Genomic DNA, 26013 nt, shown 5'->3' on the forward strand with positions numbered 1-26013 from the left:
GGAACCTGGGCGGGCTTTCCATATGATGCTGGGCAAACTTCCCAACTATCTTTTCCTTAGCCCCGCTGGACACTGCAGTAACCTAGCAACTCCAGTTACCACTGTGCTGTATAATGATAATTCTTAGCAAAATAAAACCAACTACCAGGAGTCCTGAAACAATAGAGACGTGGTAATACACAAACTCAAAGAGGTTATGGTCTAACATGAAATAGAGCATGTACAAATAAAAATGGAAGATGACAGAATTATAGAAGTCTAACTACTGGGTGGGGTATGTAGAGCTCAGTTGCTGAAAGTACTTACCTAACATGCAGGAAGCCCTGGGTTTTATCCTCAGCACCACATACAACTGGGCATGGTGGCAGACATATGTGATTCTAGCACTAGCCAGAAACTGGATCAAGAGAATTAGGAGTTCAAGGATATTCTTAGTTGTATTGTGATTTTGAGGTCAGCCTGGGCTGCATATGAGCATGTTCAAAACAATTGATAAAAAAAAAATAGAAATGCCTACCATGAAGCAGATCTGAAAGAAAAAATACATTAATAATTCAGAGGAGGCCTACCAGGAACAACAGTAAGAGATGGATGAGTGGAGGAGAGGGACTAGGCTTCATAAGCGGACCCCTGTCTCTTCTCTTTGACTAGTCATGTGTCAAGATGGCACAGGTCTATGCAGAATCCATGAGGACAAAACCTTGGTAAATTTCCATGTTTACAACAGCCACAACCACAACCCCAAGAAGACATTAAGCAAATCTTCCTTGAAGTGAATAAATGAATGAATATTGCTCTTTTGTTTTGTAGATGTTAGCATGATTGATGAAAACAGCACATACAGCTAATTCCTCTTCATCCCCTGCTGCAAAACTGAAGTGAAATAATATTTTTAAGATACAACATGTTTTCACAATGGCCACAGCACTTAGATATTTCAGTTAGTATTTTTTATTTCAAAGATAAAAAGCCCCCTCAGTTCATAAGCCTCCCCCCATTACTTAGACGCAATAAGAGCATAATTGAGGTACAAATTTGTGGATTCTCATGAAGGTGCTAAATCTGGGAAATTTTTGTGCGTGTGCTCTAAATATATTTTGCTTCAAGGCGAACTATGGCCTTTTGAATAGAAATCTTAATTTTTTTTATCTCATGATTTAATTCACCACAACGCAGCTTTTCACACACCAAGCCCTTTGAATCATTATGCTCCTGCAAACAGTGTTTTCTCTTCACACTATTCTCAAATTCCAGACACTGGAAAAACTCGATTCCTCTCTCCTTGTAACCTCAGAATAGCAACTGACACTTTAGGCGATAATGCAGCAGTTAAAAAAAATACCAAAATTGAGTACTAAGAGGCAGATTATAACTTGGAATTGTAAAACACATTCAAGGTTTTTAAAGTTAGGGCTACTTAAGGCATAAAGATAGATAACATAATTCAGATTCCTAATTAACCCCTTGAAAATGTTTTTAAAATAATTTACTGGTAGAATCAAGATAATTAAAATTAATGATTCAACAGTCTGTTCTATGCATACCAATTAACTATTAGAATGCCTAAGTATTCCAGAAGGAAGATGTCTCTTCAAATAAATCACTTTCAAAGTAAAACATGATCTCTATTGAAGAGTCTATAAAAGTAAACATCCAATCACTTCTCAACAATATTGATTCACCAATAAATCTGGAAAATAACATTAGTCTCAAATAAAAAAAAAGGTGGCCATTGCATTTCCCACCATTAAAGGATGAATGATGCTGTTAGTAGAATCAGCCAATCAGAGAACAATGTATATATTGTACATCCTTAAACACACATGTATCATAATTGTCCACCCCACCCCAGCCATTGCTTTTCTTTATTCTCTGGCCTCTGTGTTGCCCCTGGCCTATACTTTCACCAGAAAATGGAAACTACCTTATTCATGTTTGTTCTTCATCTTCTATCCTGATGTCCCCCAACACCTCCCTAGAAAGGTTTTACTTGTACAAAACAATCAAAATGTACTGTTCAATATGAAGCAACACAAACCACATTTTGATTGAAGTCTGTATATATACACATACATCTTGTTAAGAGAAAAGCAAATAATCAGGGCCAGGGAGACAGCTCAGTTGGTAAGGTCCTTGTCCTGTGAGCACAAAGACTCAAGATAAATCTATCTAATGCACATTTTCAAAGACGTTTGAAAGGGGAACTCTTGAAATCCTAGAGCTGGGGATGCAGAGATAGCAGATTCCTGGGCTTCTCTAGCTAGCCAGTCTAGCCTATTTGGTGACTCCTAGGCCAATGAGAGGTGCTCAAAAATGAGGTGTATGGCACCTAAAACTAAAACATACAGTTGACCTCTGGCCTTAATTTACACAAGCAGTTGTGTGCATACACACAAGTGCAAACACAAACAGTACCAGTGTTCTGCTCAAACATAATTAGGAGCAGAAATCTGGAGTGACTAAAAATACATGGTTTGTAGAACATCTACTGATCTCCAGGCCAAGACAACTTTAACTTTAAGTCCCCTCCAGTTCTGCTGAGCAATCTTAACATACGTGAACACAGGAGTATTTTGGAGACTTCCATCCTAGTCCTAAAGCTTCTCCAACACGAATGCTGTTCCTTATAGTCTGAAGGAACACATACTAATTTCACAAGAAGCACCGAACAGTTTTGTGAAGCCATCTCTGCTTACCCACATGAACCCATGATAAATTATGTTTTCTCCTGAGTCCAAAACAACAATACAAAACTGTGAGGTAGCATAGGAGACCCTATTGCTCACACCACTTGGCCATTTGGGAACGGTGTGGGAATAATACTAGACACATTATGTTCAGCTCTCTAACCTATAGAGCTGAGTAAGATAGATCACGACAAGCAGGCAGCAAAATGTAGCAGTTAAGTAGTCGGGGAATCACGAGAATAATTTCAGACTAATTATTTAAACTAAGTCTTAGTTTCTTCAACTGTAAAATGGGGATAATTATATTTACTGTGAAATGCGAACAGCTTTGCAGGACTTAAAATAGGTAACACAAGACCAGCACAAAACATGACATTTGGCACATAATGGACGTTCAATGAATCATGGTGAAGATTATGTGCAATGCCCTGGCGGGTGTCAGTTAAGAACTGGAACAAATGCCCATGGCTGTGATCTAGGGAGCTGTGCACACAAACCACTGCAGCACACCAGAAGAAATTAAATAAGGAAATATCCAGCAGACGTTGACACACAGCTGGAAACCCAAGCTACAGTGTGATACTGGTTCACGAAATTTTCCTCCCACAGCACCAAGATTTTATCCACTACCTCAACATTTAGAAACCAAAATACTGATTAGTGATACAACTTTTCAAGCTGAGAAGTGAACCGGTGGGGAATCGAGTTTTAATATCATTCAAATAATGCCACAGAGGGATTCATCTATTTTAACTATAAACAAAACTACCAGCCTGTCCACAAAGATCAGACTTCATGGAGTGAAGCAATCATTGCTGACCAATTCCTAAACACAAAGTTGCACATACCATAGCAAGATCCAGATTATAGTCAAGAAAATCAACTTACGTAATGAAAGCCTGGGAGTCAGGTGGACAGTGACATCATCGACATGTGTGCATGTTAAGTCACAAGTCCTCCTTAAGAACTTTACAGGCAATATCATGATACACATGTATGTGTTGCTATCTCTCTATAAAATAATATAATTAAACAAGTTAATTCCCCAGGATAATATATATTTCAAATTCCACATCTGTCCCAAAATAAAGAGAAATGCTTCAGATAGAATTCCCTCAAGAGAAAAAGCTGAAAAAGAAAACATTTGCTACTTATATGGTGCTTATATTTAGTTAACTGTAGAAATGGTTTTTATTTTTTTGGTTTTTTTTTGGTTTTTTTTTTTTTTTTTTGGTTTTTCGAGACAGGGTTTCTCTGTGTAGCTTTGCGCCTTTCCTGGAACTCACTTGGTAGCCCAGGCTGGCCTCGAACTCACAGAGATCCGCCTGGCTCTGCCTCCCGAGTGCTGGGATTAAAGGCGTGCGCCACCACCGCCCGGCTTGTTTTTTTTTTTTAAGTTTTTCGAGACAGGGTTTCTCTGTGTAGCTTTGCGCCTTTCCTGGAACTCACTCTGTAGACCAGGCTGGCCTCGAACTCACAAAGATCCGCCTGCCTCTGCCTCCCGAGTGCTGGGATTAAAGGCGTGCGCCACCACCGCCCGGCTTAGAAATGGTTTTTAAATGCCTAAATTTATTTGCATTTCTGTAGAGACCGGGCATGTGATCACTGAAAGTGAGCAAGATTATGGTCCTCTGAGCGAAGACTGGGTCAGCAAGGATAGAGAAGTGGGTGCATGCCACTGTGTCTAAAAGGCAGTGGAAAGCCAGGGGGCATTAGGAACTAGAAGCCAGGGTTGAGATAGATGGGCAAGATTGTGTTAACTTAATACTCCTGGTAGAAAACAGGGCTGCTGGAGGGAAGAGGTCTCTGCATCAAAGATTTAAGTTTCATTGGAGGAGACAAGTCTGGAGACAATGTATCAGTCAGATGTAGTAGTTGCATGCCTGGAACCCACAGCACTAGGGAGGTTAAGGTGAGAGGATCAAAAGATCAAGACCAGCCTGGAATAAAGAATGTACTGAGGGAGGGAGGGACAATGGAAGTGATGGGGAAAAGAGGAGGAAAGTGGGGAGAAAGAGGAGGAGGGAGGGAGGGAGGGAGTCACAGTACCTGTCTCTTATTTCACAAAATAATAAGAGATAAAATCAATTTTAAAAAATCGATGAAGTTTAGTTTTGTAGATGAACAAACAAAAGTAAGATTATAGGTCTCTGAATTCCGACATACAATGAAGATAAGGGGACTAGAGAGAGAGATAGGCTGTATTTCAAAGGATCCCTTTGTGAAATGTCTCTGTTGCCTCTACCACCATACACAGACACACAATCAATAGTGGCCAAAGCCCTCAAGTGCCATAGCTTCAACGACCTGGAAGGGAAGAGTCCCTGGTGGAGAGCATGTGACTTTGTCAATCTCGAAGAGTTTCCCCTATGAACTATGCTAACAATGTGGGAATTCTGCTCCAACATAATTAGAGGAGAATGTTTATATTTACTAAAGACTACAATTTAGAACTAGCCCTTAACAGGAAAGCCGTTCTCATTGTTCATTCTGCACAGAGAAAAAGAGACTTTTGATTCTTTTCTTGCATGATGAACTGCCACAATACTTATCACATAGGACGTACAGGAATGCCTTTTAATTAGAACTTGAGAAATACATATGCATATTTATATAAGCATATCTTTCTAAACAGATCTCACCCAGAGAATGTAAGGTCACAATGAGTTCTTAATCACCACTCAGAAACTTTAAAAGTGTTGCTTTTCCTTTATAAATATAGAATTAGATATTATATTTGAATGGGGGAAGACCATAATAACCGGTAACTTTAACTATAAATCTTTTATGTAAACAGCATATATTATTGATGTTGATACAGTTATTGGGGAAACCACTTCTAAGGAAAATAGCACTAAAGTAAAAATAATACTAGCTGATCAGAATTGAATTTTTTTCCTAAGGGAAATTGCCTAAGTAACTAGACAGAATTCTTTGTTAGAATAGCATTAGATGATTCTTTATCAGAGTAGGTTTTCATATACCTAAAACTCCACAAAATATGTCTTAATAATAATTACCTCACTTAGAAAACAGTGACCTGGCCAGGTGGTAGTGGTGCATGCCTTTAATCCCAGCACTCGAGAGGCAGAGGCAAGCAGACCTCTGTGAGTTTGAGGCCAGCCTGTCTACAAAGAGAGTTCCAGGACAGCCAGAGCTACACAGAGAAAACCTGTCTCCAAAAAAAGAAAGAAAGAAAGAAAGAAAGAAAGAAAGAAAGAAAGAAAGAAAGAAAGAAAGAAAGAAAGAAAGAAAGAAAGAAAGAAAGAAGTGACCTAAGGGGTTAAAGGAAACTTGAAGTAATTATAGGTAAGACTTTTATCAGGTAGAAATGTATTGAAGGAAACTTCTCTCAAAGACAGAGTAGGAAGAATCTCAATGCTTTAGAGAAGGTTCTATGGAAACTAGCTGCAGTTCTGGGGAAATGGCACCCTTATTAAAGTTCAATAACCTATTGCCCTTCCTAGAACCCTTTCTGCAATTCTGTTTATTTTCTTGCTTACCAGCACTTCACTGTTGAATACCTTAAGCACAGGGGAGAGCATATTAGAAGACCCAGAAGAAAAAGGAGAAGGAATGAGGGACAGAAAACAAGGGCTAGAGGAAAGAGAAAGGGGAGAAAGGAGAGGAGAGGGTATGAGAGGGGAGGGGAGGGAAGAGGGTATGTGAGGAGAGGGAAGGGGAGGGGAGAGGAGAGGGGAAGGGAGGGGAGGGGAGGGGGGAGAACAGAGGAGAGGAGAAGAGAGGGGAGGAGAGGGGGAGAGAGAGAGAGAGAGAGAGAGAGAGAGAGAGAGAGAGAGAGAGAGAGATCAACATACACAGGTTAATCTGAAAACAAAAAAGAAAAATGTTACATGGTCACACTTGACAATCCTGGGAAAGGAGGAACGGCAGATGCTGCCTCTGCTGTACTTGGTAGCAGATGGGGTTGACACACATTGTTTCTGACCCTCACAGTATATGTTTGTTTAATGCCAGCTGGTAGTTTCTCCATCACCACTCAACCATCAGCCACACTGTAGTACAAGAATCCATCCCACCAACGAAGTCCAAAGTCACACCAGATGGCTGGAGCCCCAGCAGTTCCCAGAACCTCTGCAGCCAGTGTTCTACCTGACATCGAAAGTCTATGGAGCTTTTACATGCTGGTATTTAAAATCATTTAAACTAAAAGAAATGAGGTTCCTTCTACTCCGATTCTTCTCTTCAGACAATGAGACTATCACAAGTTGTTATCTGCTGTGTTCCCAGACAACTGACCCATCATGGAAAGGTTAAGACAGTCACTCTTTCTGGTAAAAACCCAACACACACAGTACAGCGTATAGAAGTACTGAGTCAGGCATCATTACTTGAAGACTGAGTACGTTACACAATTCACCTCTGACTTTCCCACTTTGATTCATTTAAGGATCTAGTATCAACATCAGTAAAGTGTTGAGTGCATACTACGATGTTGCTATGAAGAAGGAAATCCAACAAAAATATGTGTAGCATTTTTCATGAGGGATCAGAAAGAATGATGTTCACATTATAGGTGATTAGGCATAAAACATTGCTACAGGTTAGCAATCACATTTAAAGTAAATATCTGGGGAAATGGCTCAATAGATAAAGTACTTTGAATCCCCCAAATCCACATAAATGTTGGATGGTCATGGTAGCCCACCTGTTTTTCCAGCCTCTGAAGATGGAGACAGAAGATCTCCAGAGCAAGCTAACTAGCAAGGCTTCATCAGCAAGTTCTGGGTTTGATTGAGAGACCCTGACTCAATGAATGAGGAAGAAGAGCAACCAAAGAGGATTCTTGACATCAGCTTTGGGGCTCCACTTTCACACACATATGTGCATACCTCCACACATGCTAAAATACACAAATATGCATACACACGTACCCATGCATACATACCACACACATATGAAATTGAAAATACGTTTTAATTAAAAATTGAAATAAGTATCTGATGAGCCAGGCAGTGGTGGTGCACGCCTTTAATCCCAGCACTCAGGAGGCAGAGCCAGGCGGATCTCTGTGAGTTCGAGGCCAGCCTGGGCTACCAAGTGAGTTCCAGGAAAGGCGCAAAGCTACACAGAGAAACCCTGTCTCGAAAAACCAAAAAAAAAAATGAGTTGAAATTTAATGTCATTTGTAAGACTAAAAAGAAAATCACTGACTTTATTCTGAACATGAATCACTTGGTCTGGTCACTAACATTGGGTACTTCATATATGAACAGGGCTTAATGCATCTTTACCTATCTGGTGAGTCAATAATAAAGAAGTTTGTTATTCATATATGTATGAAATGTTTACGAATAAGAAATTTGGAAACAAGCCGGGTGGTGGTGGGACACGCCTTTAATTCCAGCACTCAGGAGGCAGAGGCAGAGGCAGGTGGATCTCTGTGAGTTCGAGGCTAGCCTGGTCTACAAAGCAAGTTCCAGGAAAGGCACAAAGCTACACAGAGAAACCCTGTCTCAAAAAGCCAAAAAAAAAAAAAAAGAAATTTGGAAACAAATTTAATGCATTGATATAGTTTTAAAAAAATTATCTCACCTTACCAATAAAAAGACCAGGGCAAAATTTTCATAATTCATGAAAAGTTGACTTGAACTGAAGTTGAAAAACTTTCTGAGTAAATACACATACATATGTATATTAATACCATATTTATAGACATCTGTAGAAATATGTATATTTATGTGTATACACCCTACATTGGGAATACAAATATGTCACAGTTATCTAAATCAACAGATCAACACAATTTATTTGTCAGACTTCATTTAAATGGTTTTAAAGCATTAGTTCTAGCTATTATATCATGAATATATATGTATATATTATACATATCTACATCTATACAAATTCATGTGAATATATATACTCCTTTAATGCATAAACATACACACACATAGATATACATATGCCCAATACTAATTCTTTTATTCTCAAAACCATTTAAGTCAACATAAAAAAAATCTGTGACATATTACCATGTGGTAAGCTATTAGATTTTACTCACTGCTACATCTTTCTATGCCATTCTTGTGATAATAAGATTTCATTAACTTCAAGATTTACTTTTGATTGTAGAGGGAAAATACAAATATCTTTTAATAACTGCTTTTAAGAACTACCCCAATTTCAGAAATATTAAATATAAACATGCCCTGACATTAAGACAATATATCCATATATAAGGTTTATCAAATAATATATACTCAACAATAAAGAAAAATGTGGGATTTTTAAATACAAAATCAGAGTTAGCCATCTAATTGCTATGATTCAAAGTAGGACTTTGTCTTCTAGAGACCAGCAGCCTCTAGATACTAAATGCATCAGGAAAATGTGTATTGCACAAAAACACACAGAGAATAAGTGTATCATCGTATGTTATTTGCCAAAATTTAACCATGGGCATTCAAAACTCTTCACAGTAGATTTAACCCTGTAAACCAGGAGGTATCCCAAATAAATTTGAGAGGTGTACACTTCTATAGTTAATAAAAACAACTGCAATCCTGCAGACATGTGACCACAGCACATCACCTAGGACCGATTTCCCAAAAGTTGATATGAAACTATGCACCCAATAATGGTTCTAAGTTTTTCTCTCCTATAGCTTAAATATACTCTCGTTGCACAATTATTTTTAGATGATAGCATTTTAGTTATCAGAGATAACTCATCTCTAACAAAAGAAGTCTGGTTTTAAGTACAAGTATCTTACTTTGCTGCTGTGCACCATCTGGGTGACTTTCCAGCGGTCATGATTGTTTGTATTTGATTCATGTGCCACATAATTTCATATTTCAAATTTCAGAATTCCACAAACTAGGAAAGACTACACCTGAGTTTCACTGGGTGAACTAGATTATACTTCTGTCTCCAGGGACTGAGACCTACACATTTGACACATTGAAATACTCATCATTAAATCATCTCAAAGAAAAACAATGTTTGTACTGAAAGAGGAAATAAGGAAACAATATTTTTTTTTTTTTTTTTTTTACAAAAGGAGAGACAAAGATACCTAAGAGGTCAGGGGTGGAAAAAGAGATGGAAGGAGTTTTATCCCTGGAAAGGAGAGGGCAGACAGTGAAGAAGCAGATAATGAAGGTTTGACATTCTATCTCCCTTGGCTTCATGCTCTTATCTGAGATTGGAAAAGCATTTAGTCTGATGTGCACAAGCGTTTTATCCATTTGCCAAACAAGAATGGTACAAGTTTTCATTTAAAGAAATTCAGCCATGTGAATTAGCAATTATAGTGGTCTGTTTTCTGAGCCAATAACACAACACTGTGGACCGATTGAGTTATAAATAAGGGTGGTTTACTTGGGCTTAAGGGTTCCAGAGGTGAAAAGTTTCAAGGCTTCATGTGGTGACAGCCTTCTTGCTGGCTGAGTACAGACCTTCACATGGTAAGAGTCAGGGACTGTGTAGGTCCCTTTAAGGCCCCTTCTGTTCCATCTCTGTCTCTTCCTACATAAAGCCACAGGACTTGATATTTGGAAGTGTAACTCTAATGACTATTCAACTCTACTCAATTCAACTCTACTCATCTCCTGGAAATCCCAGCTCTAAACACAAGTCGGGTTGTTCCTACCATCTTAATACACCACAGGGAAACGTAAATGTCAAGACCTGAGGATTGGGAGGACCCTTAAATGGTGTATAGACCACAGGAGACAAAGTAAGATCAGGGCTAAAGGCTCCTCAATGCTGCCACAACTTTTTGTCTCATCAAGAAACTAAGCAGTGATGTTCTCTAGACTTTGGCATCTGGTTGTACCTAAGACGACACAGGTGTTGTCTCTCACCTGTGTTCCCTTCTGTCCATCATCATCGGAGTTGCTTCTGTCGCCCACACTCTGTAGCATCTTTGATTAGTAAAGACGCCCTTCCCTAGCTGGACCACTAGTCCTTCAGAGCAGCTTCATTCTCGGCAGCCTGGTAGACCTTTTACAGAAGTCATAGGTCTCTTTTTCTGAGTGTTCTCTGTGCTCTAGCCTTTAGATAAAAAGACCAAACTACAGAGCTTAACGTTTCCAGGAGTAATCTTAAGGAAATAATGACAAGATTCTGGCTAAGCACAGTCAGGATGACTTGACAGTTCCCTCCTGAAACAGTCCTCAGAGCGAGGTGTGTGAAGCAGCTGTACTGTCATTGCCTGGGAACTGCTAAGAACTCAGAAATGGTGACTCACGCCTTTAATCCCAGGAAGTGATGGCAGAAAGCAGAAAGGTATATAAGGCGTGAAAACCAGGAACTAGAGCTAGTTAAGCTTTTAGCAGCAGTTCAGCTGAGATTCATTCTGGATGAGGACTCAGAGGCTTCCAGTCTGAGGAAACAAGATCAGCTGAGGAACTGACAAGGTGAGGTGGCTGTGGCTTGTTCCGCTTCTCTGATCTTCCAGCGTTGACCCTAGTACCTGACTCCAGGTTTGTTTTTATTAATAAGACCTTTTAAGATTGATACTACACACAAGTAACCAAATAATACTTTCCTTAGTTTGAAAACACATTTCAGACCAGTTAGAGAAAGTCCTTTTCTTGGCTCTCCAATGAAGAAATGTTTTATCATTTTTTAGACCCATTCAAACTACTGTGTATCTGCAGGTTCTACTTAAGATTCGAGCAGCTGTACTCAAGCTTTCAGTCCTCCATATTGAATTCATTTCTGTGAAAATGGGGGAGAGCAGCAGGACACTTCGGGGACAGCGGAGCCACAGATACAAACACAAAGGACAGTCAGATCCACACTTCACAGTCTCCAAGTCTTGCCCCTGGATACTTGCCTGTCTTTTGATAACTGACTTTTCTCATGTCGTTTTTTTTCCCAGATACCTTTATCAATGAATGTGTCAACCTTTCTGGCATACGACCAGCCCACAATAAGTTACTGTGGGGTCCATCATGAACTTCTCTCCCATAAGACCTTTGAAACGAATGCACAGGAAGATACCATGGAAAGCCACCTAGAGACTGAGCTGGACTTGAGCACAATCACGTCAGCTGGCCGCATCAGTGACCATAAACCACAGCTGGCTTGACCGAGCTGAGCGGTAGCCCAGGCTTGCTACCCAACTGTGACCTCAACGACAGAAAGAGGAAAATTTGTTCATTGCAACTCTCAAAAACAAAAACAAAAACAAAAATTCCCCTGTTCAAATAAACAAAATTCCAAGATTGGTTCATGAAATAAATGAAGACATGAATTGTTTCAAGTCTATACTTTGTAACTAGCTAAGTTGTGCAGTATTTTTTTGACTTTGACAGAGAATGGCCCTGAAAAAAAAATCATTTTTTCCAAAACTCATCCTACCTACGTGTAAAAATTGTACAGCGCTAATGTATTTTTTCATATTATAAAGTTTCAATTCTAGGAACAACTGGTATGTACAGTACCATAATTTAATTATGCTTTACTTTACAAACTTTACACCTTTCAGTTTCTAAAATTTTAAATTAACAAACATTATTTCTTGTGTTCTTGAGAGTTACTCGGTTTTGTAGGGGCTGTTTTGTTACTGCATTTGTGCCCAGAAACCTTGACTCTGAAATCTGTGCTGTGCGAACAATGCACGATTTTTATCATTATCATGCTTACTGCATAGAATTTTATCTACTTGTTCCAGAAATAATACATTAACCAAAAAAGGTTTTAATTGTTCAGACGTGTAAGAGGTTCTTCAATTACATAGACAGCTCTTTCTTATAAATGAAAAAAAAATCAGATTTTTTTTAACAGTTCTAAGTCTTAACTGTTGCCTTGAATTACAGCCTAGTTTCTAAGCAGTGAAATGTAATGATAAAGAGGGATATTTTAACTAAGTATTTCCGAATGAATGACTCATTATTTCATTCTTTTGAGTAACCATTGTTAAGGGTAGGTAGGGGAAAGCATGGACCAAACATCACTGGAAACAAAGGTCGTAACCACAGCAACAGACTTTGATACACTTCAAAGGTGCAGCTACAGTGACAAAGAAAACCTTCTGTTACATCTCCTTATTGTCAGGCCAAGGTGGGAGGATATGGTATAATTGTACAGTAGCAATTTTTTTCTCTTAATTAACCCAAAGTGGTTTTATCTAAAAATAACCACAAGTCAGTTCAAACTGTGCCTGGTTCTTAAGGCAAATTTTCATTTAGAAGGTGAAACTATATTTGGGGAATATCTCAAAGGAAAAATACAGAAGTTTTCTTACTGTGTACCACACCTGAGAAAGAACATTAAAAATCTAGTTCTTTCAGTATAGATGTGCTTAGTGGAGAAAACTCACCCCAGAATAGACAGTAACAGTCTATTGTTCCCTTGTTCATGTTGTTCCTTTGGGGATTTAGCAACAAATTATCCAAAACAATAACCAAGAAGTATTAGACATCGATCTAAATCACATATGGGTTACATGATTGTGTTTTAAACTGAATTCAAATCAAATTAAGAAAACCTGGCTTTTCCACAGCTGAAATGACAACTTGGATCTGTTGTCTACCTGACAGTTTATTAGTGGAGATATCATTAGTTTGTCCATGGTAATCACACATTCTTTTTTTTTTCTTTTGAATGTTGGACTCTAAAACAGCAAGTGTCAATCACTGTTATGTGAAGAGAAGCATTTTTATGGTTTAACTTAATATTCATGACATCAAAAGCAGAGGCAGAAAAATATCAGTCTAACAGAGTTCAAACACAATCAAAAATGGCAGAGAAAAGAGTTAGTGAGAAGGGAGGTCAAACTTCATTCTTAACCCCTCCTGAGAAATACTTTCTGTATGCACAGAGTTTCACACAGGTTGATCACAGAAAATTTACAAACACCACCAGGAAGGACGAATTTCAAAATTGTAAAGCAAATGTCTGTTGAAATAAAAAAAAAAAAAGGGAAAGCAAAATAATGGAAAAAGAAAACCATTAACTTTAATGTAACTACAAATGTCACGGTACTTGTATCAAATATTTAGCATCCCAGATTTTGTAAAATATTTTGCATAAATTATTTGCTATTCAATATTTTTGTTATTTAAGTCTAATTTTAATCTTAATTGTTTTCCAGTTTCTTGTTTCTTTGCAATGTATTATTCTGATTGTTCTTGATCCCTTACACTGAGATTCAGCTCTGAACAAAATTTAAACTGGGTTACAAATCTATTCTTTGTGAGTCTGAAATCAAATGGAATTTTATTATATAAAACAAAATGTTATTTGCAACTTTTTCATTAGAAGTCATTCTCCCAAAAATCCAAAGAAGTATTAATTTGTAAAATTAATCACCTTCAAACTTTCCCCAGACACTTCTCAAGTTGACAAATAATTTTAAAAAAGGCTCCAAAGGAGCCTTACAAATGTATGTCCTTAATTTCCTGATGCAAAGCACTTTCTTTAAACATTTTTAATATATCATTTTTACAAATTCTTTGAGAATCTCTTATGTGCATATAATGTATTTTGATCATATTCACCCCTCAACACATCCCCCAGCTCTCCTAGATCCATCCCCATCTGCATCCCCAAATCCCTCCCAACTTTAACCTACTGAGTCCAACTTATGCTGCTCATATACACGTGTGTGGAGCCACCAACTGGAGCATGGTCGACCTACCAGGAACCACACTCCTAAAATTAACCCTGTCTTTCTCCCCATCAGATGTTCCTAAAGGTTTTCAGTTCATCTACAGTCAACTATCAATGGGAACAATCAATTGCCTTGGAACTGTAGCTGGGAGTAATCTGTGTCCTCAACTATAGCAAGAAGTCAACAACCTAAGAATTTTGAGATCTTTCACATTTAGCATTAAGCCCAAAGGTCTTTAGATAAGGGAAAAAATAAGATATTAGGTTATGTCATTTTTTTGTTCTGCTTTGTTGGGGGTGGCTGGTAACTGGTGTTAAAATCTGCTAAACTAGGTGGAAAAGAATAGAACAGATTATCACACACATGAAATTTGTTAACGTGTGTCAAAACCTTTTATGTATAACTTCTCTTTTCCAGCATTAGTTTTCTCTCTCTAACCACCTGCCTGACCCCTGTGCACCCCTCCGTGGCTACTGCCCACTATCTAAACAACTGAAAAAGCTGTTTGCCTGGTTGTTGAAGTTGAAAACTGGAGTCTGAACCATCACAGTTACAAAAGCAGCAGCAGCAGCTGAAACACACAATAAAGCCACGCAGTATTCTAAGGTTTACAAATCTCATAAACTGTCTTACTCTGCCTTCCTAAAACAATCCTGTGAAGATATAATTCATGCTCCCTAAGTTGAGACTCATCCAAGGACACAGAGAGGATGACCACTGGGTTGAGTCGCTCTCAAAGCCCAGATGTTGTTTTTTCCTTTACACTAAAAGCTCCCTCTCTCTGGCTAGAGCCAGAGAACTCCCAGAGACGACAGACAGAAGAAGATAGACATGTCATTTACTAAGCTCTGATTCATCTCAGAAGTCTCTACACTTTATGAGTCCAGGGAACTCTTCTCAGAAGAAGCTCTGGGCTTGCTCTTGATGATCCTTTGTTCAGAAGTCCTGCAAGCCACACATTTTTTAATACACAAGGTCATTTGTGAGTGTGTGGATCAGCACTGCCAAGATGTGAGACAAGCTGACCGCAAAATACAGAGGGAAAACAAGAGGCAGGAAAAGAGAAAGCAGCCTATGTTGAGCTCCTTTAGTGGTTGTAAAAAGTCCGCAGTACAGAGCTGATCACATGTTCAACTGAGTACACATTTGACTCAGAATTAACTAGGAAGACATTTTCTTTGTCTTTTTGTGTTTTGGCAAAATATAAAATTTTTAAGTCATGAATTTTTTAAAAAGAACTCTCATAATAAGAAAGAAAGTTAAAACATCAGTTATTCAAATGGATACAGATACTAAAAACTAGGAAATATTTGGGGGTTTATTGTGTCTCCATCTCTGTCCCCTCCTGAACATTCTAGAAATCTCATAAAACCAGCGAGATTTTTTTATATAAATTATATTTTGGAAGGCAATATAAGCCAAATTTAACACTCAAGATGAACATATCCCAGTTTGAACTTAGGTCTGTCTGCCTTCAGAAACTGCTTAGAAATTGAGAAATTTATTTGCAAAAATATTTTCTAAAATAAACTGTTTAGGGGAGTAAAAATACACTTGGTTTTAACTATTCCTGACTGGAAGACAGATACCATCTCTCAAATTAAACACTAAAATTAAGAAACTTAAAGTATGAAAACTGAGAGCGGGCAGGAACTGTTAGTAGGCTAGAAGAAAGAAAGTCAGATGTTTGGGTAGGTAGCCCATGATCAGGAATATGCAAGGAGCCTGGCAGATATCAAGTAATTCTCAGAGTAAATCTATTAAAATTGTGTGTGCTTGTGCAAGGGTGCATGTGTGCCTGCTTGTATATGTGTGTGCACACAGGCATGTAGAAGCCAGAGATCAACCTTAGATGTTGTTCTTTGGCTGCTGTCCATCTCGGTCTTAGGGACAAAATCAGTCACTGGGACCTAGGAGAATCCAAGGACACTAGATTAACCATCTAGTTAACCATCATACCCCAGGGATCTACTTAGTTCTGCGTCCCCACCAACACACCCAGCCTTTTACATGGAGATAACACTCGGTGCTCAGACTTGTATAGCTAACACTTTACTGACTGAGCTAGCTCTACAGTCCATCTCATAGCACTGAAGAATTACTCATATTGAATAGCAGTTTAAGCAGTCAGACCAGGTTTAAGTTCCTGATAGGTCGGCTCTGCGGTGAGAATTCAGATAAATTGTAACCAACCGTAAAGGTTCCAACTACACCCATTACCATATGAACTCGCTGTACTATGCCTAAGTTGAGATGCCAACCACAAATGATCCAGGATTGATGCTTTAAAGTCTGTGACATCATCACAAGGGTGAAGCAGGCTAGCAACCAGAAACTGTACTTTGACTTAAAGTACAATGGGAGAAAATGTTTGGAAAATTTAACAGCAAACAAACACCAGAACGCTGGTAAGTTATTTTTAACGGTGTTCTGTGACTTGCATTAGATTATTATTGTGAGGTTAAAAAGCAGCTGTATTTAATTTTTCTAAAATGAGAGTTAAATTCACATTTTAAAAGGTCTACAGTTGGTTGCCATTCTATAAGGACATTGAGGTGCACCAGCTCTCCAGGACTTTCTGAACTCCAGAATTCCTTCCTCCTCTCTCTTAAACATTTATAGATTTGGTTTCATATATCTGTCTTCCTACAAAGCTGAATGAAATTTTTGTATTTGTATATATCAAATTCTATTTTAAATGCACAGGAGACCCTATAATAAAGGATCCTTGCAGTAAACCCTTTTTGTTTTCTAATCTGAAACACCATCCACTAATTTATCTGCAGGACATTGATCTCCATGCATCTTTGGATGCATGATTCAACCCCTATATCATGTCACGGGGAATGTTACATGGTGCCATCTCAGGATCTGATCATTATGTAATGAAGAGTTGAGTCCTGCTTCTAAGTTGGTCTACACAGGGATCCCTTGAAGTCAGTTCTGCTGACTGATTTTAATCTGGATTAAAGTGAAAAGTCACATGAAACCAAAATACGTAAAGTTGAGAGTTTTGTATTTGTTTGCTTGAACTTTTGCCAACCATCATATCCTCAAAGTTCTCAGGATGTCACGATGGCTCCAACTGGCTAGATTTACTGAGTCACGATCTCTGAGATAACACTCAACAAATGCGTTGTTAATAAAATGCTTGAGTATCATATGCCAAGGCACTGTGTCTAGAAAAACACTGCTCCAATGGTTTTACCTTTATCCATGTCATTATATTGCTTTTTATTCTAATATGAAAGTATTAGCCCTGTGTTTTATTGTCATAGTGTGAGCCTAGTTTTCCAAGCTTGGCTGAACATATGTCTTGACTAGAGGAATGTAAAACAAAGGGCAACCGCACAGGAGTTCCTTGGGTCACTTCTCACAAACTGTTGTTTGAAGATTTGGCTCCTGTAAAACTCTCGACAGTCAAATCTGAGCCTGTGAGCTACTTCACTTGTTTGTTACTTTTCTGGGCAGTAATTTAACAGTTTAAAAGATGGAGGTAGAGAGTGGCAGGAATTAACTTCTGGAGATCCCTGTCCACGTTCCCTGAGTGGTGGCCAAGTCCTCACTGAGGTGAAGAGCCACAGTAGAAAACTGGCTGTGTCTGGACCCTTCACACTTGAGTTGGTTGCTCTCGCAGATCACGTCAATTCTGAAGAGGAGACTTGTTGTGAAGGCACAGAGACTTTTTGTTCCTATGACAAAAGAAACTGGAGGACATTTCCTCTTAGGTGGAAAATTGTACTCCTTGGGGGCTTGGCATCACAGATGTTAATGTGTATGACATGGAGGTGTTATGTTCTCTCTTCACCCTTCGGCCATCTTAGAAGAGTGGGTGAGTTCAGCAGTGAGGGGAGGATCCAAATCCATATTGTCAGACTCCAAGGATGTGTTCCGAACCCCCAGAACCCATTTTAAAACAAGAGATGACTTTAAACAATACAACTAGGCTTACGTGTGTTTAATTAGGGAGGGTGTTAAATGTGCCAAAGACAATATAAGTTTTCATAATTCCAAATTGAAAACTTACATTCTGTAAAGATATCCCTGAACATCCTAAATCAGTATCTTAAATGGAAACATATGTCACTACCCTCCTGAGGTTCTAAAAAGCCTGGCCCAGCAAGATGGATCAACAGGTAGGTAAAGGTGCCTTCTTCCAAGCCTGGCATCTAAAGTTGATCCCTAGAACTCAAGTAATGACAGGAAGGAGCTGCCTACTGAAGTTGTTCTCTGACCCCACATGACTCACACATGCCACAGACACACACATGTGTACACACATATATGCATGACCACACACACATGGATACACATACATACACACACAGATACACACATTCACACATAAAAGGAAATAAAGGAAGGAAATTTAAAATGAAAATACCTTCTAAAGATATATATATATATATATATATATAAAATATCGTTATGAATCTTCACTTCCAAACATCTAAGTTCTATTTTAAAATTACAACCCAACTGTAAGTAATTATCCATAGTACCTTTAGCTGAAAATAAAAATAAAGGTTACCAAAAACCAAAATTTTGTGGATAACTATTAAAGTAACCAAGTACAAATAACAAATGGAAAACATCAATAACCTATAGTTTCACAAAATTTCATCCAGCAAACAGGTCATTTGGGTTGCAGAGTATTTCCCATGAATCATTTTATATGATATTATTCTATTTGTTTTTTCTTCTATTTGTTGAGACAGAGTCTCACTCTGTAATTAGGGCTGTCCAGGAACTTAACATGTATACCAGGCTGCCCTCAAACCCAAGGCAATCCTTCTCTCCTTCTGGGATTTCAGACATGAGCTAACAAAAATCTCCTTTATTTGTGCCAACACTGGCACAAACAATAAGAGTTCTGAGAGTACACTTTATGAAGAGGGTCACCCTTAAAATACACAGACTCTGACTCTTCTAGACAATATAATACATGGCTTAAATCGAAAAAATAAGTGTGGAGGATGTAAAATGATTTTTTAAATTTCTTTTAAAATTTCCATCTTCGGGACTGGATAGATGACTCAGTGGTTAAGAGCACTGGTTGCTCCTCCAGAGGTCCTGAGTTCAATTCCCAGCAACCACATAGTGGCTCACAACTATCTATAATAGGATCTGATGCCCTCTTCTGGCCTGCAGGTATACATGCAGACAGAGCACTCATGCATAAAAAAATATAAACGAATAAAAAATTTAAAAATGTTTTTAAAAAGTTCCCATCTTCAAATCTTCATCAGTTTATTATTGACAATGATTCTTAAATAATGTTTTGATGCCATTACTGTTTGCAGGAGCTTTGCATTTAACTAGAGCTGCATCCATTTCTCCCCAAACCTGCACAAACCCAAGTATGGTCTCTGGGAACTGACATTAGTATTTTACTCTGAAACACTATCTGAACATGCAGCATAATCATCAACATGTCTGTACAGTAAGACTCTGTCACTCTCACCCATGGGCCATGACATCGTGACTGGCAGAACCGGGCGATAAATGTAAAGCAAATCATACTCCAGAAAGCAGACACTTCATTACATCTGCCCACCTACCACAGTATAGAAAGTTCATCCACAATATCTTGAATGATTCTGGTTATGGACAGCAAGGATGTTCCTGACTTCAGGGTTGAAGATGCGAAAGACAAGGAAGATGGTAAGTGGGAAACAAGATGAGAGGTAAGTGAGGGGGAGGGAAAGGGAATTGGGATTCCAGGTTCGATGAGATACGAGCAATGACTGCAAATACACCTCATAAGGATTAAAACAACAGTCCCCATCAAATGCTATCAACAATGGGCCAGCATGGATGCTAAGGAGAAAAAGGATAAAGGTATCTGTACTTTTAAAATCTCCACACACAGGCTGGGGAGCAGGAAGGGGGGGACTCTCTTCTATATTCTTTTTTATCTCTGAATTTGATTTAAAATATGTTGATACCCACGTATTAGGCAGTGTTATCTAGCTTTCAGTAGCTTAACCAAAATACCTGAGAGAACAATTTAAAGGGAGGCAGGATTGTTTTGGCTCATGGTGTCAGAGGGTTCAGTCCACAGTCCTCGAGTCCATGGACTCTGGTTTTGTGGGGAAGCTGAGCTTCATGGTGTCAGAAGCATGTGGGGAAGGGCTTCTCAGCTTGTGGTGAACAGAAAGATTGGGACAAAGAAGGGGAGGTCCAGGGCAAGATACAGCCTCCAAGGACATGCTGTCCATGACCCAGTACCTCCATCTAGGTCCCTGTCTACTAAAGTCACATTCATCTCTCAAAACAGCACCACCACGTGAGAAATAACCCTCCACATAGGCTCTCATTGGGCAGGAGTCACTTCATATCTGAACTGTTACAGACATCCTTTAAACTTCTGTCAATTTCCTCTTTAACAAACTTCAAGCCAAGTTTCCTGACCCAGCATTGAGTTTTCCATTTGGCTTTTCACAATCAGCCCCTGTTGTATACTCCGCCTCTCTGCAGAGTGACAGCAGCATGGGCTGAGGTCCTTTGTGGTCTTTCCTTGCCTCTGAATTCCAGTTGTGGGATTAAAAAAATGAACTTGATACAGCACTGTGGTACTACTACTAAGAATTAGGAGTCGAAAGGATAATGTTGTGTTTCTTATAAAACAGAGATATTGTTTGGGACTACTTCTTTCTAACTCTTTAACTTTTAAAACTTAACCATTTTCAGATGAGCTAAAGTCACGCTTTCTGCAACTAAGAATATGAATATTGCAGTTATGAAAATGTGCTTTTGCTGTCAACACCTTACTTTCAGAGGACAGACTTCAGATAGTGGATCGTACTCAGTAATTGCCACCAAAAGGAATGTCCACCTGTTTCATGAAAGCAAGACTTGAAACGAGCATGTAAAAACTACCAGACTACAACATGATCAGTTCAAAGAAACACTACAGAATGGTTACCCTTCTAAGGGTTTTATGTTTATTAATTCATTTTGTTCTGATTATTACAGCTAATAGAATTAACAAGGACTCTAAGAATTAAGTAATGTCTTCACCTTAAGAAACTAAGAAAAAAAGATGAACCAAAAAATTAGAGAACATGAGGCTGGTCAAATCTGGAGCAAGGATTTAAAAGCAAGTGACGGATATATTGATGAAACGACCCAACTAACTGCCTACCTGGTGCCTACCTCATGGGCATCACTCTTGAATTTAAGAGTCTATACATTTAATTGGGGGACATTTTCTCAATATAATTGATAGTGCATATAAGATGTGTCTAGTGGGATGTAAGAGTCTCTGAGAGACCCACAGTGAAAAATGATAAGGCCTTGCTTTCAGTATGGGGCGGGGAGGGGGGATGTAATAGTGAGCAACACCAAAGAGTGAATGAATACCTGCAGAGACAGACAGCAAGGACAGGAGAATATAATTCCATGTTGTTAAAGTGGCTAGTGCTCCATCTGGGCAGAAATGGAGACAGACAGAAAGCCTAAGACTAGTAGACAGGCAATATAAAGATGAGAGGACAGCAAAGAAGGAAAAATGCATCTGCTATCCACTAGTACTTTATGCTTCTCTGAGAGGCAAATACCAGGTTTGATTTTTGTCCCGTTTGCCCAAAATCTCAAGGTCAAATTTTACTTGGTCACAACGAATCTTTTGACTTGTCTAGAAAGGCACAAATGTTTGCCGTGTTTTCCTCAATTCTACTCGGTGCATACTCCCATTCTACCAGTATGTTCTTCCTTTGGAGGGGACAAAAGGAGCCTGTAATTCTCTGTGGGAATAAATGTCATTAGAGGTTGTCAATAAAGTATTAATAATCCATTCTGATGGCTAATTCAGGTAAGCACACTGGTTTAATATAATTGTGCGAATCAAACAAAACAACTTAGAAACAAACCATTAAAAACCTTCATCCAGTGAAAACAGGTTACTATTTTGTGTCGTGTAAAAACACAGCCTGCAGACTGATTTATTTTCTTTTGTGTTTCAGAAATTTCATTCTTTAGGTAAGTACGGGTGAATACTAACCAGAGTTTTTATTCCATAAGCCAAGTCCTTTTGATAGTTGTGCTCTATTAATAAAGAACCTAAGAGAAAAACATAACTAAAGTCAAAATCAGCATCATTCAGCTGACACTGACAAGTCAGAACCAGAACTCAAATTTACTTAGAGTTACTTTTACCAGAATAAAACTTGTAAAAAACATGCCAGTGTGTGAAAATATATGGGGCTGTTTCTGCATTATATATGGGCAATTATCAATTAAGTTGTTGTTTCAAAGGCCTGTTCAAACAGATACAATTCAACTCAGAAAAAAAAAAGATGCCTGAGCAGCTATTCTAGTTTTTTGTAACTTTTTGGAGGGAAAGGTTGTTGCTAACAGTTCAAGCTGGCTCGAAACTGGTAACACAGCCTTCCAAATCCTCAACACCTGCCCTCAGCCTCCTGATTGCCGGCAACACAGGATTGACACTGGTTAACTTTAATTTTAAAGTGAAAAAATGTTCTTATTCAGTTTCTCTTATCAGCTGGACTATGTGCAATTATCTCTGGTGTGGTGATGGCTACAAATTATCGTTCACAATGCATTTCTTTTTTCTTTACACAGAAACTGTCATTGTGTGTTTAATCTGTGTATATGTACATGGACACCTGTGCAGGCAACCCCCCCCCCCCCCCCCGCCGCCCTCTGTGTGTGTGTGTGTGTGTGTGTGTGTGTGTGTGTGTGTGTGTGTGTGTGTTGTGTGTGTGTGTGTGTGTGTGTGTGTGTGTGTATACCAAAAGTCACAGTATGGATCTCCCTCAAATGCTTGCCACCTTACTTTTGAGAGACAGTCTGTCACTGAACCTGGCTGGCATTCACAGACTGCACTGTCTGGCCAGCAAGCTCTGGGGATCAAACTTTTCTCAATAACACGCACTCTGCACTAGGGGCACATACATTTGTCATTACAATTGGCTTGTAAGGGGGTGGTGGGTGTCCAAATTCAGGTCCTCGGGCATTTTTACTGACTGAGCCATTTCCCTGGCACAGTTTTGTTTTTTCACAATTCTGTGGGTTTTTTTTTTTAATTCAAAGTCATCAAGTATTTATTCGTTTATGTGGCTTTTACCATAACAAGCCAAGGGCCATGATAACAAAACGATACAATACCTGAAAGTCAACAAGGAAGTATGGCTTGCTTTGGTATTTGTACAACTGAAGCTTGTTTATGATGCTATGGCAGGAAGGTAGGACATTAGTTCTGCTGGGGAGAAATTGGGAAAAGAACCACAGAGTAAATGTCATTTAAGATCCTGGATGGTGGCAACACAAATCAGATATGACAAGCAGGCCCCGTCCCTTGCCTCCGACTTAGGGACTAGAGAGGTGTTTGAGATGTCTGTGAGAATTAACGTCTCAGACCAGGACCTCCTTGACATAGCTATTCGGTTTCTTCTAAATTGAAGCCTCAAACATTCAACTTGGCCATTCCACAGCAAATTATACAACATGTGTAATTCTATTAATTAAATGAAGAGTAATTACTAAATAACAGTGGATTGTCAGAAGGGTCCTTTGTTTGATAAAATGCCTATGAAAGTCATACCTCTATGCCAAATAGTCTGTCGTGGTTCTAAATTTAGAAATCTGGCGGGGGAGGAGGGGGGTGTTGGAAAAGGTATGCTGACCTTTAAGTTTTCAATAACAACTAGTTATGGCATAAGACATTAAAATTAGTGAACATTAGATTATATGTGGAGTCTTTTGTATTTTATTTCATTACAATGAAATAATTTGTTTTAAAAGTTAAAAATAAGATAATGAGTTCACCTAAGGTAGTGGTTCTCAAACTTCCTAATGCTGTGACCCTTTAATACAGTTCCTCACGTTGTGGTGATTCCCCCCCAACCATAAAATGATTTTTGTTGGGCTGGAGAAATGGCTCAGTGGTTAAGAGCACTGGCTGCTCTTCCAGAGGACCCGGGTTCAATGCCCAGCAACTACATGGTGGCTCACAACCATCTGAAATGGGATCTGATGCCCTCTTCTGTCACACAGGCATAGATGCAGACAGAGCATTCATATGCATAAATAAATCAATCTTTAAAAATATTATTTTTGTTGTTACTTCATAACTGTGATTTTGCTATTGTTCTGAGTCATAATGTAAATATCTGCGTTTTCCGATGGTCTTTGGTGACCCCTGTGAAAGGGTAGTTCAATCCCTCAAGGGGTCATGACCCACAGGTTGAGAACTTGCGACCTAAAGCATCAAGTACAGGGTTCACTATCATTAACTTTGAGTGTTTCCCCTTAACAAACACCTCTTTTATAAGAAGAACATTATCCCCAAAGAACCCATTGTTTATCTGATGCTTAAGGGAGGTTTTGTTAAATCCCAAAGAAAGCACCATTCTTAACTAAGCTGAGCTGAAATAATATTAGTGAAAATCAGCTGAAATAATATTAGTGAAATCTTTCTTCTTAGGAAAATGAGATTTTAAATTCAGGATTTCAGAAAATCAGTATTAATGTGAAGGGACCCCAGCATGAGAAAAGCTACCTTTATGAAAGCCAAAGGAATAGAGCCTAATCTAGAATACTCTTCAAGCTATGGTGACTGGCCTATGGCCCAGCCAACCATTGAGAATCCCCCATACACAGAAGATTATAAAATTCAGATGATTATTTTTCAGAGAGAAATTATATTTAAGTTCTTCCTCTAGACGGTTATTCCTATTGTGGTTTGTGCTCCATGGCAGGAAATGAACCCCTAACTCAATTCATTGGACTGTTATTCATTCTAATAACTACCTGCAACATCTATGATATGAGCACTTAGGTGTCATTTTTTAGTTAATTTTATTTGAGTGTCTGAAGATACGGCATGTGTGTCCATGTACATAGAGGCCAGAGGAGGTTATTGGATCCCCCAGAACTGGAGTTACAGACGGTTGTGAGCCACCCAACATGAGTGTTAGGAACCCAACTCAGGTCCTCTGGAAGAACAGCAGGCACTCAACCATGGAGCCCTCTATCCAGCCCCTGTTAATTGTTTTTAAGTGGCATATATACATGGCTCTAATTTGTGACTATAAATTACATCATAACAGCCTTTAATTTTTGAAGTGTCACTATTGATCTTCTGAATTCCAGTTAAGAGACAGCAAAAATTTGAGAAACACTAGTTTATAAGGAAAACGTGTTTTTCATTTCATGAGGCGGGAGCAGGGGGCTGTTAGGATGAATATGAAATACTGATATTTCTACTTCTGGATGAAACAAAATGGAGCAGGATAGGATGATAATGCCAAATAGTTAGGCAATGGACAGTATCTAGAAAGACTGAAAGATGCTGAATAATTCCATTTACCTGAGCATGGCACATACCTGTTCAACAAGCATTTGAGAGGCTAATGCTGGAAAACACCAAGTCTGAGGAACACCTAGGCTACAACGGGAGATCTTGTCTCCAAAACAAAATGACCTCCATCTGTCAGTTAGAAATCACAAGCTCACAGACTATAACATTACCGGAGTCGCCCATCTAAGATGGTCTCTACTATTCCTCTTCCATTTTGTGCCCACCTCTCACACTTTCCAGTGACCTGTGACAGTGTTTATTATTTAAAAATAATTGCAGAATGAAAGGGTTTTAAATGAATGACCACAAGGAGGTGGGATACATCACTTTATTTCCGTTGCATTTCTCATAGTGCAGCAAGCCTGCTCTAAATTTAATCCTCTAAAATCCCTGCCTTTAAAATGTGTGGTGCA

The 26013-nt window shown here is 38.8% G+C and overlaps 2 protein-coding genes across 3 annotated transcripts in view; one reads left to right on the forward strand and one right to left on the reverse strand.

Annotated features, from left to right (window-relative positions):
* The window catches only part of Lrrtm3 (leucine rich repeat transmembrane neuronal 3), a 171825-nt gene extending 157915 nt beyond the window's left edge, over window positions 1–13910 (forward strand). Inside the window, exon 3 of the mRNA XM_052744821.1 lies at window positions 11539–13910. Within this exon, the coding sequence (XP_052600781.1) occupies window positions 11539–11748 (210 nt within the window). The 3' untranslated portion in view covers window positions 11749–13910. The remainder of the gene's footprint in view (window positions 1–11538) is intronic.
* The window catches only part of Ctnna3 (catenin alpha 3), a 1464870-nt gene that overhangs the window by 1032337 nt on the left and 406520 nt on the right, over window positions 1–26013 (reverse strand). The gene's annotated exons all lie outside the window — the stretch shown is intronic.

This window comes from Peromyscus californicus, unplaced genomic scaffold (assembly GCF_007827085.1).
Source record: "Peromyscus californicus insignis strain IS unplaced genomic scaffold, ASM782708v3 Scaffold_19__1_contigs__length_69161282, whole genome shotgun sequence".
NCBI lineage: Eukaryota > Metazoa > Chordata > Mammalia > Rodentia > Cricetidae > Peromyscus > Peromyscus californicus.